The sequence below is a fragment of the Palaemon carinicauda genome, chromosome 38 (assembly GCF_036898095.1).
Source record: "Palaemon carinicauda isolate YSFRI2023 chromosome 38, ASM3689809v2, whole genome shotgun sequence".
In the NCBI taxonomy this organism is placed as follows: domain Eukaryota; kingdom Metazoa; phylum Arthropoda; class Malacostraca; order Decapoda; family Palaemonidae; genus Palaemon; species Palaemon carinicauda.
The window spans coordinates 30852785-30869115 of record NC_090762.1 but is presented as its reverse complement, the minus strand read 5'-3'; the positions used below and the strand labels follow the sequence as shown (position 1 = coordinate 30869115).

At 39.7% G+C, this 16331-nt stretch overlaps 1 protein-coding gene across 2 annotated transcripts in view; it reads right to left on the bottom strand.

Annotated features, from left to right (window-relative positions):
* LOC137630520 (microtubule-associated protein futsch-like) overlaps positions 1–16331 on the bottom strand; it is a 143881-nt gene that overhangs the window by 68538 nt on the left and 59012 nt on the right. For both annotated transcript variants that reach the window (XM_068362035.1, XM_068362034.1), the window contains exons 6-7: positions 6400–6532; positions 5709–6169 (exon numbers count right to left, since the gene is read on the bottom strand). In XM_068362035.1, coding sequence (XP_068218136.1) covers positions 5709–6169; positions 6400–6532 — 594 coding nt within the window. The remainder of the gene's footprint in view (positions 1–5708; positions 6170–6399; positions 6533–16331) is intronic.

The following is a 16331-nucleotide window of genomic DNA, read 5'->3' as shown; positions in this document are numbered from 1 at the left end:
AGGCTGGGCCTTAGGATGACCAACTTTCAAGGAAGACTTAAATGGGGGCTCTTCCTTCCAGGCCTTTGTATCTAGCCATTAGTATGCCTTCGGGTCACCAGCATCCAAAAGAGTCTTCAGGGTAGAGTCTTTTTTAGTTCCTGCAGACTAATTTATGGCTGAACCTTCAGGTTTTAGCTTCCAAGGAAGGTTCCAATGGGGTCACTTCCTTCTGGTTCTAGGGTTTTGGCAGTGGCTAGGCCTTTGGGTTCCCAGTTTCTAGAAAGTAACCAAAGGAGCACTTCCTTCTGTTCCAATTAATGAAGGCTTGGTAGTGGGGGGGGGGGGGGGCAGCATAAGGGGATTCTCCAAAAGACGTACAGGTTTAGTGGGAAACCTTTGGCGATCCTGTGATTGATGCGCCTTTTGGCTTAGGTTGTATACTTCTCGGAATTAGCATTTGATTGACTGATTATCAGTTATCAGGCATCCTGACATCTAAGGTCATTGATGCTGATATTTGTTATATAGAAATAAATAAATAAATGGTTATTTAGTTTAAAATAATAAAAGTAAAATCATCCTTATAACTGTTAAATAGCTTTCAGAAGACTTGCTTCTGAAATGAATTAAAAAATCCCCACTAGTATGGTACAACACATCGTGTCCAAGAATCATGGCAAGGATGAACCTGCCATCCTTACCTCGAGCCTCAAACAGATGTTTATTTCTTTCGGTACCATAAGTGGGGAATTCAATCAACAAATGTCTAGCTGTCAAACATTCATTGCAATAGGGCTGATGATGCCTAGTAATCAAAAACTCATGTGTCAACTGAGTATGACCAAAGCGGAGACGGCAAAGAGACGTTTCTCACTTTCAGGGCATCATGTTATACCACCAAGGAGATATGACATTTGTTATTTCTCTCATTTTATTGCCATCTCGACTATTCCAATACTGGTGCCAATTATTATAAAACAATATCTTGATGGTTAGTAAAAAATAATTACAGGGAATAGGATACCTCCTTGGTAGCAAATCGAATGCAGCATTCTTTGCCAGTAAATCTGCCTTCTTATTCCCAGACATACCTACATTTGCTGAAACCCAACAAAATTGAACCATCATACCTCTCAGTCCAATAATAAAAAGCCAATTTAACATCTTTAAAACTAAAGGATTGCTAGAATTAAAAACTTCAACAAAAAAATTAGGAGCAATCAAATGAATATGATAACTGTCTCACATTAGACCTAATAGCTGAGTACAGTATTGGCCATCCTTATTGCCCACCTTACCTAAGGTTTCAGAGTGGGAGGGGAGCATACAGGTTCAAAATAATAACTTTTGGCCTTGACATTGCCCCGAGATTGTTTACAAAGCTGGTAAAGATAGTGATCAAACTCATGCAGTTACACTGAGTTCAGATCATAGCTGACCTAGATGGAGACAAAAGAATTATGCCTCAATTAAACAAATCAGGTTTTGCAGGGTCTTCAGGACCTAGGTTTCCCAATAAACTTTGCAGTCAAGACTGAGTACAAGAAGGCTATTTCAATTCAATTGTTAGGTCTCCAATGGAATATGGCAGATGCCACACTAAGCCTTACAAAAGTGCCTCAGCAAAGAATTTCAGGAAAGGTTGCATCCTTTCCACTGAGCAGCTTCTTTTCCAGGTGGTAACTGGAGATTTTGGTTCTTCTTCAGTATTCCTTAATAGTTGACCTGGGGTTAAGAACAGGTTGAAAGACCTCAATTGGATATGGATTTGGGCGGCTCATTAGGGGTTTCAGGACAGTCGGGCTTAGTTGCCTGGTTGTTGCAAAAGAATTCTCCGGCCTTGAGCGACGGCATATTACTTGGCCATGGGGGCCCACTGGTCCCTCACCCAATTACCATGATTATTCACAGAAACATCCCAGTCGGACTGGGGAGGTCATTCGGGAGACTTTTGTGTTTAGGGAATGGTCCTCCCAGTTTGCAGCATTTCACATAAAATGTGTTGGAACTAGTGCCAGTCTTCCTGATGTTTAAGAGAAATGGTCCAAGGAGAAATTCCCATATAAAGATCTTCACAGACAACCAGGTAGCTGTCCAATACCTCAGGAGGGGAGATACTGTTCGAGAACTTTCAACACAGTGACTCTTTCCACCACGAAGCACCTTCAGAGCTTGGAGCTTGTTCCAAATCTCCAAATAGACTTGTTTGCTATGAAAGCAAACCAAACTTTCACAATATGTACAGTAGCTCTGAATGTGGACTCTCAAGTATGGCAAAAGATGGTCTTTATCTGGATTGGAACAGATGGTCATTGATCTATCTGATTCTTCAATGAGTTTGATTTCAAAGCCTTTGAATATCGTTCACGATTATTCAGGAACAGCTATGCTAATCTTTGGCCCAACAGCCAATGGTACCCACTGCTTCAACATCTGAAACTAAGAATACATCTGCTTTGGTCTACACAGCTGTATCAGAAAGTAGGAAGGCAGATTACCCGTGTTTTTTCCTTTCTGACTAAGAATGAAGCAACTTGGATTTTCTCACATACAATTTCAAGAAAGATTTTCAGCCCACAACTTGAATTAATCCGAAAGATAATACCAATCTATGTGGAACACATAGATGGCTTTTTATATAGTCAGTCACCTAGTCAGATAACCCTGGAATTCTTGGCTTCTTATCTGGTCAACCTCTTTGAGGAAAGGAGGTTCCAACAATCAACTTTCCCGTCATACAAATCGACTTTAACAAATCCTCTCAAGTGTGCTTTTGACATGGATTTTGACTGGGACGTGTTTCATAAGATTACCCAGTCCTTTGCTTTGCATAGACCATCTCCTCCTACTCTTGTGGTTCCTTGGTCTCTGGATAGGGTTCGGAGTTTTTGGCTAAGTTATATAATTCCACCATCCGTTTTAAAGAACCTTTAAAGGAAGATATACTTTTTACAGCTTTAGCCTCAGGAGCAAGTCAGTGAATTAATGGCTTTTTGGAGTGTCCAAGAATTCATTACCCCAGGTTGCCTTTTTCTAATAAAAAACCAAAAACCTCTTTAGAAAAGATCTTCAATTCATATATCTGATCTCGAGTCAGCAGAGAGCAACCTCTGTCCGGCGTTGACCTAAAAATTATACTTAGAGAGATCTACGTCTTCAGAAAGAAGTTTGCTTCAAGATAATCAGACCAAAAAGTCCTTTTCAACAGGGGCTATACATATTTTGATGACGTTATTTAATGATGATGATCCTGTCTCCACCCGTAAAAACAACGATGTGAGAAAAATTGCCTCTTCGCTGGCATCCTTTGGTAATATGCAATTTTTGGACACCCAGAGTTTTAAAGGGTCGTCTAGGCATAAGGTGTTCATCAAACACTTACATACATACATATACCAAGGCACTTCCCCTAATTTTGGGGGGTAGCCGACATCAAACAAATGAAACAAAAAAGGGGACCTCCCCTTTCTACATTCTTACCAGCCTGACAAGGGACTCAACCGAGTTCGGCTGGTACTGGTGCCACAGCCCACCCTCCCACATTATCCACCACAGATGAAGCTTCATAATGCTAAATCCCCTACTGCTGCTACCTCCGTGGTCAACCAAGGCACCGGAGGAAGCAGCAGGGCCTACCGGAACTGTGTCACAATCGCTCGCCATTCATTCCTATTTCTAGCATGCTCTCTTGCCTCTCTCACATCTATCCTCCTATCACCCAGAGCTTCCTTCACTCCATCCATCCACTCAAACCTTGGCCTTCCTCTTGTACTTCTCCCATCAACTCTTGCATTCATCACCTTCTTTAGTAGACAGCCATTTTCCATTCTCTCAACATGGCCAAACCACCTAAAAACATTCATATCCACTCTAGCTGCTAACTCATTTCTTACACACGTTCTCACCCTCACTACTTCATTCCTAACCCTATCTACTTAAACATTTCATCTCAAACACATTCAATTTCTGTCTCTCCATCACTTTCATTCCCCACAACCCCGATCCATACATCACAGTTGGTACAATCACTTTCTCATATACAACTCTTTACATTCATGCCCATCCCTCTATTTTTTACTACTCCCTTAACTACCCCCAACACTTTGCATCTTTCATTCACTCTGTGATGTACATCTGCTTCCACTCCCCCATTTGCTGCAACGGACCCCAAGTACTTAAACTGATCCACCTCCTCAAGTAACTCTCCATTCAACATGACATTCAACCTCGCACCACCTTCCCTTCTCGTGCATCTCATAACCTTACTCTTGCCCACATTAACTCTCAACTTCCTTCTTTCACACACCCTTCCAAATTCTGTCACTAATCGGCCATGCTTCTCTTCTGCGTCCGCAACCAGTACAGTATCATCCGCAAACAACAACTGATTTACCTCCCATTTATGGTCATTCTCTTCTACCAGTTTCAATCCTCGTCCAAGCACTCGAGCATTCACCTCTCTCACCACTCCATCAACATACAAGTTAAACAACCACGGCGACATCACACATCCCTGTCTCAGCCCCACTCTCACCGGAAACCAATCGCTCACTTCATTTCTTATACTAACACATGCTTTACTACCTTTGTAGAAACTTTTCTGAAGCAAATCCAAGTAGTACAACGTTGATTCATGCATGGTAATTGGTGCATTCATGGCACCTGCAAGGGTAGTTCGGAGAGAAGGGCCAAATCAACTAGGTTCTTCAGAAGCTAAGTAACAGGACACAGGGCAGACCGTATTCTAAAATCACCATTGTGAGGTAATTCAGAATTTTTTATTTTTCCTTCTTACTCACAAAAACATAAGCATGTGTTTTATGTTCTGCTTGGTTGCAGATGGTTGCCCAGGAATGGGCACGAGCCAACTTATCAATATTCTGGTACTAAGTCCATGGAGACCACACAGCACTAACAACGAAAAAGCAGTTTTCACAATGAAAAATCTTGTTTTTGGGGAGGTGTTGTGTGGTCTCCAAAACTCCCTCCTTCCTAGCCAAATGCAAGGGAGTGTAACACTGTTTGCACACCTTTTATTGCGAATGGTGTTCAAGTTTGTTGTGGCATCAATACAATGGCACTCAACTGAGAGGATGGTTTCTTTCTTAGATGCCGCACATGACATCACTAATAACAGATGAATTTCAGCTACTGAGGTGATGTGGCGAGTTAAAATGAGCCTCAGTTATTTCATGGGTTTCCCTTATCCACAGTGAGTCTGTGCTTTGCACATAGATACACTAGCTTTAGACCACAGGAGACAATATTTCTTTGGTATTTATGTTGTATTGGAAAGTCCTTGAAGATCCTACAGCACATCACAAAAAATAAGTTTATCCTTTGTCAAAGCTCCTTAATTACACCTTATAGTACAATACTGTATAGTACTATTTTCTATGCATTCTGAAGTCACTGAGAACAAGTGGAAATGACTAGCAATATTTACTTTTTCAACATAGTATACAAAAGGCAGTTCTTTACTAAATTATATATATATAAAAAATCTATTTCTTTAATTCACTTATCCAAAGCATGATTATAAATGACAATAATTATGAAGATCTGACTAGTTAAGAAAAGGGGGCAATGTATTAATATACGTTTAGAGAGTTTTCTTAGATTTCCAAATATGTAATTGCAAATAATAAGCTACATTTTCAAAGAGCTAACACATCTTGTATATACTGTACATTTAAAAATACAAAAAGCACAAAGTATAGCTATACCTTTTCCCTCTTTGGCTGGTGGGTTGCCGTGACCAACACTGAAGAGTGGCTTCATTATCTTAGATGATTCCTGAGGTTTCCCTTCAGTTTTAGGTGTACCATTAGGATGTTTGACATCAGTTTTTGGTGTAGCATTAAGAAGTTTGCCATTACTTTTAGGTGTACCATTTGGAAGTTTACCAGATGCCAAAAGAGATTTTCTGAAGTTGCTAGGCATACCTGCAGCTAACATTCCTGATGCCAAGCCTGACTTTCTAGAACTGCTGGGTGTGCTTAGAGCAACTTTCTCTGCTGCTACTCCAGACTTTCTTGAGAGGTTAGGCGTTCTCTTATTTAGATTTTCTGATACTAGTTCAGATTTTCTAGAATTGGGCCTAGTGGGTGTCCTAGTGGCTTTCAATATTTTCAACTTCTGTACACTACTTGGGTCTCTTGGCTTTAAACTCTGCCTCATTCCAGTGCTGATAAAACATTACAGAATATAACGTAAATAAGCAAGTGGTCTTAAGTAAACAGTACTTAGTTTATTTAAAAATTTTCAATAAAGAAAGGATGACTGGAGTTCAACTCCAATTTCTAAAAGGAACTTTGGAATAAATGGACTGAATTATACTCAATACAGTAATTATAAGACTTTGTGATAACAAGCCTTTAATCAAGACAAGATCTGATTAAATGTTATGTTTCTTACCTTGAAGACTTTGGAGACCCACTTGTCAAAACAGAAGTCAGCTTGACTTCCTCCACATGCTTAGGCACTGCTGACTCTCTCTTACGATTTATAACTATTGATCTGGATCTCAAGTTCAGCTTTCCAACAGATCCTAGAAATCAAAAAATAATACTTAAAATCTTACAACAATATACAGATAAAGATGCAAAAACAAAGCAACTGTTGAAATAAAATGAGATTTGAGTTGGAAGACATTAATGAGTTATCCTCCATTCACATGGGTACTTGATTCCATGCAATTCCTCTTCCATACATAAACCAAAAGTGCTTATAAAAAGAAACCTTGTAAACTGTTTAACCACAAAGCTAATGTCTTTTGGAAACATCCATTCCTAGCGTTCACCGGACTGGGGTTTGAGTACTGCTCAAAATCAATGGATTCTAGCAGTGTCTACAACCTCACCCTCCTTGTGAGCTAAGGATTTGAGGGAGCCAATATGTCTACCTCCTGAATCATCAGCAGCCATTGTCTGGACCCTCCATGGTCTTAGTTTGGGAGGAGAGCGGGCTTAGGTGATTGATTGATTGATTATGAGTTATCTGGCATCCTTTCATCTAAGGTCATTGACGCTGATATTATTTGTTAAAAATAAAATAAATAAATAAATGGTAATTCAGTTTAAAATAATAAAAGCAAAAACATCCTTATAACAGTTGGATAACTTTCAAAGGACTTGCTTCTGAAGTAAATTTATAAGTACCACTAGTATGGTTCGACACATCATGTCCGAGAATCTTGGCTAGGATAAACCTACCATCCTTAGCTCGAGCCTCAAAAAGATGTCTATTTCTTTCGGTACTGTAAGTGGAGAATTCAGTCAACAAATGTCTCACTGTCAAGGGTACCAAACATTCATCACAATATTGCTGATGTTGATTAGTCATCAAAAACTAGTGTGTCAACCGAGTGTGACCAATGCGGAGACGACAAAAAGAAGTCTCCCACTTTTGGGGCATCATGTTATACCAGCAAGGAGATATGACATTTGTTACCTCTCATCTTATTGCCATCTAGACTATCCCAGTGCTGTTGCCAATTATTACAAAACCATTTCTTGATGTTAGGCAGGAAATCATTACAACGAATGGAATACCTTCTTGGTAGCAACTCGGATGCAGCATTCTTCGCCAGTAAATCTGCCTTCTCATTCCCAGACACACCTACATGTGCTGGCACCCAAAAAAATTGAACCATTATACCTCTCCGACCAATAATAAAAAGCCATTCTAAAATCTTCAAAACTAGAGTTACTAAAATTAAGAACTTCTAAAGCTTGAAGGACACTTTTTGCATCACTGAAAATGGTAAAATTACCTTCCTTCTCCAACGCTATTTTCTCAATAGCGGTTAGTATGCCATACAGTTTGGCAGTAAATATGGAAGCTGTTAGAGGAAGTGCACCTCTATAATGAAACCCATTACTATGTACTCAAAATCCAACGCCAGCATCAGATTTGGAGCCATCAGTATATTTAAAAGTCGATCCCCTATGTTCTGCAACATGTTCCATAAAAAGAGACCTGGATTCTAAGTCAGTCATATTCTTCTTAACTCCAATAAAATATTTATAATAAGATACCTCTGGTAATTTCCATGGAGGGATTGATGATACCTTAAATGGAAGCACCTTACTTCTAATTATATCAATACTGTTTAATAATTGTTTCACCTGAAAGCCATACGGTTGAGGAGATTTAGGGTGCAACTCAAAGTATAATGTCTTACAAGGATTGCAGTCTGAAAGGCTAAAGAGTTAGAGAGTCTGCAACCTAATAACCAATACCGAACAATAAAAGACTTTCAGTAAAGGTCTAGAGGTAATTCTCCAGCATCAACAAGGAGACTTGTGATAGGCGAAGTTCTAAACGCTCCTGTGGACAATCTAATACCAGCATGATGTATTGAATCTAACGTCGTTAATCGGCTTGGGTTGGCTGAAGAGTATAATTTACATCCATAACTAAATTTTGAAAAAATCAAGGCCTTGTATAATTTTAAAATAGTATTGCGGGCAATGATTTTAAAAAGATTCAGAGCCTCAAGACATTTAGCTTTTAACGCTATCAAGTGAGACATCCACATAAGCCTAAAATCAAATAACAAACCTAAAAATTCAGCTTCACTTACACATGGAATACGTTGACCTTTAATGTAGATATCCGGGTCTGGATGTACTCCCCGCAAACGACAAAAATGGACAAAAGTAGTTTTACTTGTTGAGAACTTAAATCCTTTCATATCAGCCAACTGGATAGTTTTGTCAATTGAGAGTTGTACTTTTCTCTCAACCCTTGCCATTCTAGTTCCAACAAATGATATAGAGAGATAATCCACAAATAATGTTGATAGAACATCCCGGGGAATGACTGAGGATATCCCATTAATTGCTACTGCAAACAGGGTTATACTCAGTACACTACCCTGAGGAACTCCTCCTTCCTGACATTTACTCTCTAATAGAGTTTCCCCCACTCTCACTTGATAAACTCTAAGTGAAAGAAATGACTGAATAAATAAGTGGTAGCTCTCCTCTTAATCCCAATTCATGAATTGCTTTAAGTATACCATATCTCCATGTGGTATCATATGCCTTTTCAAGATCAAAAAAGACTGTCACATGGTGCAGTTTGGAAGCAAAGGCTTCACAAATAAACAAATAAAGGACTCATGTCGTATCAAGAGTTAATTCTGAAGCCCACCATGGGACTGGTCGTCGTTTGAATAATCCTGTGGTTTTGGGAATCGAATTGACTCTTGCTGTATGGAGAGTACCATTCAGTAGGCCTTTGGCATTATCAATACTTTCAAACTGTTCTGCACTCCCCTCGATTTCACTTAGCTCACGAAATTTAACCCAGTCTGCCTTATCAAGATTCCATCGTGGCGATCTTTGTCAAGATGGACCATTGGTGGTGTTTATAATGATTGGTGCATGATCACTAGTATGCCATTCATCTAATGTCCTCCAATCAAAATCAAGAAGGCAGTTATAGCTTGCAATTGAAAGGTCAGTGCATGACAAGATACCTGTCTGAACATGGATCTGTGGGGGCTCTCCTGTATTAAGGAGTCCGACATCATTGTTTTCCACAATTGATGATATAATATTGCCAATTGGTGTTTGCTAAAACATCACCCCACAAAAGATGTCTACCATTCAATCTCGAAGTAAAAGAAAAGGTTAAAGGAGCTTTTGAAGCACCTCTACTAAATTATCATATGATATGGTATCATTTGAAGGTAAGTACAGAGAGCCGATTGTATATTTTCTCCCTATATCAATCTGTACAACCACTGCCTGCAGAGGTGTACGAATAGGTAAGGGTATTTGTGGAACATCTCACCAAACATAAAAGAGGCTTCCGTCATATGGTGTCCTATAGCTAACATATTTACGAGGCCAAGGAGTATTAGCATCAAGTCTCCTCTCTTGTAGACATACAATTATGGGGGAATGCTCGTGAGTTAAGAGCTTAAGTTCTTCATATTTGGCCCTTAAACCCTAACAATTGCATTGCAAAATGGAAGAGAAAAATATGTATTATTTTCTGGAAGACATCTTTGATGAGGTCTTCCCATTGACAGTTTTTGATTTGACTATTTTCTGTAGGCTTCTTAAGTGGGTTTTGATAAGTTAGGTTTTATATTAGCCTTTTCAGGGTTCTTTTTACCTAATTCTTGTGGGGGATGGTGGACCTCAACTTGAACTGTTGATTGATTCAAGAAGTTTCCCTGTTGATCTGAAATATCAATAGACAGAACATCATATCTAGCTAATGTCATAACTTTGGTGTTTTTAAATAGATGGAATTGAGAGAGATGGAGGTCTCTCTCTCTCTCTTCCTATTGACAGGTGGTGATTTATTAGGTTTTGGTATTTTCCCCACAACAGCACTACAGGTGCACCTGATAACTCTGTTTTATGTGGAACCTCTATCAAATCAGGCAAAGATATAGCCTGAGAGAGGTTAGTATTATCGTTTGCAGTGGGGGCACAGTTTTAATAGAGGTGAGCAAAGCCTTAGGTGATATTCTTGCCCTATCCTGCAGAATTTTATCAGAAGATGGCAAATTTCTTTTCTGGGGAATACAGGCAGTAACAGGTGGGTTGGATGACTCCTGCCTCATTTTTCCTCCTAATTTCAATACCTTTGCATAACTTGTTGATTCACTCAATAGTCTCTTGGCATGCCCCACACTTGTGTGATCGATACTGGATTTATTGAGAGCAGCCTCTTGCACCTGATATTGCTGGCAGCTCCTATCAGTAGACTTATGATTTAAATTGCAGTTTATACAATTGGCATCTAGTGTACGTTCTCCATGGTAAACATTGGAGCAAGTACTACACATTTTATCATTCTTGCAAACTTTAGATGGATGCCATACCTAAAGAAATTAAAACATTGCAGCGGCTTCTGCTTAAAAGTTTGAACTTTAATCCGTTCATTTTCTATGTAAATGTGAATGGCCACATCAGCATCCTGGAAAGTCAGGATAATAATTGACGTTCCAGGGACTTTATGCACTTGCCACACAGTTAAAGGACACATGGCCAATACCTCCTCTTCTGTAAACTTATATAAGTCTCTTAAAAACTACTCCCCTTCCATAACTGAAGTTTAGATGGGATTTCACATCCAACTTTAAGTCATCATTCTCTATATTTAAATTGCAAAGTATAGCAGATTGTGTTTCTGATCTGACACTTATGAGGAAACTGTTCTTTCCAAACCGAGATATATCTCCTGGTGCGATGGTACCTACTTTCTTTCGGAGAAATTTACATATCTTGAAATAATATCCTGTACTCCCTTTTGACTGAGCAATAAACCAATTTGGTGGTTTAGGCTTTCTCTGGGAGGGTACAACTATCTTTATACCTTTATCAATCCAATCTGCAGGTTTGTATATATCTAGATCCTTAGGTACCCCATCACAAAGAGTACCCTTGATGTTCAAATTATTGATTTTAATATTCATAATATTACTAATTGCATTGAATGCTTTATCATAATTATCAAATAATATCCATGAATCCCATTTGTCACCTTCAATCCTCATTCTAATTTCCTTGATATGACCATAACATTGAAATGATTTATACAGCACATCGTAATTAGTTTCTATGGGAAGTTGAGTGACATGAAAGATTTGCAAATTCTCCAAGTCACCCAAATTACTTTGTTTTTGAGCATTAGTAGAATGGTCCTTTAGAGTTTCCAGGTTGTCAACAGAGGGGTTGGTTAGTAAAGAAGAAGCAAGCCAGGTTATCCACCTCTTATAGGAGAATGTCAGTCCTCCTACCCCATGTGGCCCAACACAAGAAGAGGCTTCAGTGGGGACCAGTCCTCTATTAAAGAGGGGGTGCCTCTCTTTAGGTGGGTGTACACTGGTCAGTGGGGGTAGTTAGCCCCTCCCACCGACGACTCCAATGCCTGGCGTCACACAATACCCGCAAATATGGGCGACTTAAAACCGGATCACTGGAGCACGACTGTTAACAGACTTGGTCTGCACCCAATGGGGTCTGCCAGAGGGTGATGGCATCTAAATTTGTACAGTTGAGATAGTATGCCATCCATCCCACCCTGTGCCAAAACCAAAGTCGTCAGCAAGTTCATGCCCAAGAGGAAGAGATAGGAGAGTAAAAGTGCTGACTGATTTAGTTGGATCAACAATTGGGCACCAAGGTCCAATGGGAAAGCAGTTTCCACCATTCATTAGAGCCCAGCTGATAATCCCTAAGCCCCTCATCCTCATCAAGGCTTCAGCATCTGAGGAATTTATTTTCTATAATTGATTATATAATGTTTCCCCTTGTGTTTGGTAAAACATCGCCCCATAAAGGATGTCTACTATTAAAATCCCCCCAACAAGAGAAAAGGTTCAGGGAGTTGTTGAATCGCATCTACTAAATCATTATACGAGATGTTGTCATTAGGAGGCAAATAGAGAGAGCAAATTGTGCATTTTATTACAAAGATATTTGGGGAACATCTAGGCAAACATATGTAAGACTTCCGCCATGGCTCCCTATTTGTTGATCATATGGTGTCCTATAGCTAACATACTCTCGAGAACATGAAGTATTAGCATCAAGCTTGCTCTCCTGTAGACATACAACTAAAGGGGAGTGCTCATGAATGAGGAGCCTAAGTTCTTCATATGTGGCCCTTAAACCCTGACAATTCCATTGCAAAATGGAGGAGAAAACTACGGATTATTTCTGGAAGACATCTTGGATGAGGTCTTCCCATTGGCAGTTTTTGATTTAACATTATTTCCTATTGAAAGACGTGCACGTGTTTAGGGGTATGGCTAACGGTATGTCTGATCATTTTTTAGTGGAAGGAAAATTAGTTGTAGCAAAAGAGTGGGGGAATAGAGTAGGTGGATGTAAAAGGGAGGTAGTGAGGATTGAAGAGCTAATAAAACCGGGGGTAAGAAGTAAATATCAGGAAAGGTTGAAAATGGCATATGATGAGGTGGGAGTAAGAGAAACTGGTAATTTAGAGGAGGAATGGAAGTTAGTAAAAGAAAATTTTGTTGGGATTGCAAGTGATGTATGTGGCAAGAAGGTTGTTGGAGGCAGCATGAGGAAGGGCAGTGAATGGTGGAATGAAGGAGTGAAGGTGAAAGTGGAAGAGAAGAAGAGGGCTTTTGAAGAATGGCTGCAGAGTAATAGTATAGAGAAGTATGAAAAATATAGAGAGAAAAAGGTGGAAGTAAAGCGCAAGGTACGTGAGGCAAAGAGGGCAGCTGACCTGAGGTGGGGTCAGGGATTGGGTCAGTCATATGAAGAGAATAAGAAGAAGTTTTGGAAAGAAGTGAAGAGAGTAAGGAAGGCTGGCGCAAGAATTGAAGAGACAGTGAAAGATGGAAATGGAAGGTTGTTAAAAGGAGAGGAGGCAAGGAAAAGGTGGGCGGAATATTTTGAAAGTTTGCTGAATGTTGAGGATAATAGGGAGGCAAATATAACTGCTGTTCCAGGTGTTGAGGTGCCAGTGATGGGAGATGAGAATGAGAGAGAGATAACAATAGAGGAAGTGAGGAGAGCACTAGATGAAACGAGAGTAGGAAAAGCATCTGGTATGGACGGTGTGAAAGCTGAGATGTTGAAGGAAGGGGGTGTGACTGTACTTGAATGGTTGGTGAGATTGTTTAATATGTGTTTTGTGTTGTCAATGGTACCAGTAGATTGGGTTTGTGCATGTATTGTACCACTATATAAGGGTAAGGGAGATGTGCATGAGTGTTGTAATTCAAGAGGTATTAGTTTGTTGAGTGTAGTTGGAAAAGTGTATGGTAGAGTACTGATTAATAGGATTAAGGATAAAACAGAGAATGCAATCTTGGAAGTACAGGGTGGTTTTAGAAGAGGTAGGGGTTGTATGAATCAGATTTTTACAGTTAGGCAGATATGCGAGAAATATTTAGCAAAAGGTAAGGAGGTGTATGTTGCGTTTATGGATCTGGAGAAAGCATATGATAGAGTTGATAGGGAAGCAATGTGGGATGTGATGAGGTTATATGGAGTTGGTGGAAGGTTGTTGCAAGCAGTGAAAAGTTTATACAAAGGTAGTAAAGCATGTGTTAGAATAGGAAATGAAGTGAGTGATTGGTTTCCGGTGAGAGTGGGGCTGAGACAGGGATGTGTGATGTCGCCGTGGTTGTTTAACGTGTATGTTGATGGAGTGGTGAGAGAGGTGAATGCTCGAGTGCTTGGACGAGGATTAAAACTGGTAGGCGAGAATGACCATGAATGGGAGGTAAATCAGTTGCTGTTTGCGGATGATACTGTACTGGTAGCAGACACAGAAGAGAAGCTTGACCGACTAGTGACAGAATTTGGAAGGGTGTGTGAGAGAAGGAAGTTGAGAGTTAATGTGGGTAAGAGTAAGGTTATGAGATGTACGAGAAGGGAAGGTGGTGCAAGGTTGAATGTCATGTTGAATGGAGAGTTACTTGAGGAGGTGGATCAGTTTAAGTACTTGGGGTCTGTTGTTGCAGCAAATGGTGGAGTGGAAGCAGATGTACGTCAGAGAGTGAATGAAGGTTGCAAAGTTTTGGGGGCAGTTAAGGGAGTAGTAAAAAATAGAGGGTTGGGCATGAATGTAAAGAGAGTTCTATATGAGAAAGTGATTGTACCAACTGTGATGTATGGATCGGAGTCGTGGGGAATGAAAGTGATGGAGAGACAGAAATTGAATGTGTTTGAGATGAAGTGTCTGAGAAGTATGGCTGGTGTATCTCGAGTAGATAGGGTTAGGAACGAAGTGGTGAGAGAGAGAACGGGTGTAAGAAATGAGTTAGCGGCTAGAGTGGATATGAATGTGTTGAGGTGGTTTGGCCATGTTGAGAGAATGGAAAATGGTTGTCTGCTAAAGAAGGTGATGAATGCAAGAGTTGAGGGGAGAAGTACAAGAGGAAGGCCGAGGTTTGGGTGGATGGATGGTGTGAAGAAAGCTCTGGGTGATAGGAGGATAGATGTGAGAGAGGCAAGAGAGCGTGCTAGAAATAGGAATGAATGGCGAGCGATTGTGACGCAGTTCCAGTAGGCCCTGCTGCTTCCTCCGGGGCCTTAGATGACCGCGGAGGTAGCAGCAGTAGGGGAGTCAGCATTATGAAGCTTCATCTGTGGTGGAAATGTGGGAGGTTGGGCTGTGGCACCCTAGCAGTACCAGCTGAACTCGGTTGAGTCCCTGATTAGGCTGAAGGAACATAGAGAGTAGAGGTCCCCTTTTTGTTTTGTTTCATTGTTGGTGTCGGCTACCCCCCAAAATTGGGGGAAGTGCCTTGGTATATAGATAGATAGATCCTATAGGCACCTTCAGAGAGGGTCTTGATAAAATAGGTTTAACATTTGCCTTTTAATGTTCTAAAATTTTTTTTTACCTAACTCTTGAGAGGGGACAGTGAACCTCAACTTGAATTTTTTTATTCCTTTATGTTTAAGGTTCATCATCTTCAGATAAAATATTGTACCTACAGTATTTGCAATAGGTATTTTTGCATTTCTCTTAGAAGGGAGAGGGATGGTAGTTTAGCAATAGGATGCTTTACATAACCTGGTCTAGGTGGTGTAATTTTTTCTCTATGTACTGCATCATTAGATTGTAAGGCCTTGGCATAACTTTTGGTTTTCTTAGAAGTTGACTAGCATATCCTACACTGATGTGCTCTGCATCGGACTTCTGAACAGCAGCTTCTATATCATACTGAGGAGATTTCTTTATTAGTAGCATCAAGAATTCGGCAACCATTAGTGCACTTTGAAATAGAAATGCTCGAGTCCATGCTCAGGATCCAAACAATTTTCGCATATCTTTTCATTTTTGCATACTCTTCATGAATCTCCAAATTTATATCAATTATAGCACTGTAAAGGTTCCTGTTTATAGACACAAACTGCAATCCTCTCATTTTCGACGTATACAAGAGAGACTATGTCATGGTCTTGAAATGTTAAAATAATCATAGTGATTCTTGTAATCGTATGAACCTTCCATATTTCTCTAAGGCACATGTCTAATATTTCTTCTTCATTAAATTCATAGATATCTTTGTTAAGGGGACCGTCCGCCATGTCCGCCATTTTTTTTCCTAATGATCCAAATTACACAATTTCTATATATGTTTTAGACACATATAATACCTTCATCATATAAAATTTTCAAGTCATTTGATCAAAAACTTTTGGATTTATGAGCAAAAATCATGATTAAAAAAAAATATTTAGGTACATTTTTCCCCACTGCTATAATACCAATTGTATTGAAACTTATACCACAAAAACTACTCTAACAACCGAACAATTCTGTCAGACAGAATTTTGATTTTCCTTTTTGTTTTTTTTAATGAATTTTTATTTTTTTTCCTCGTCTAG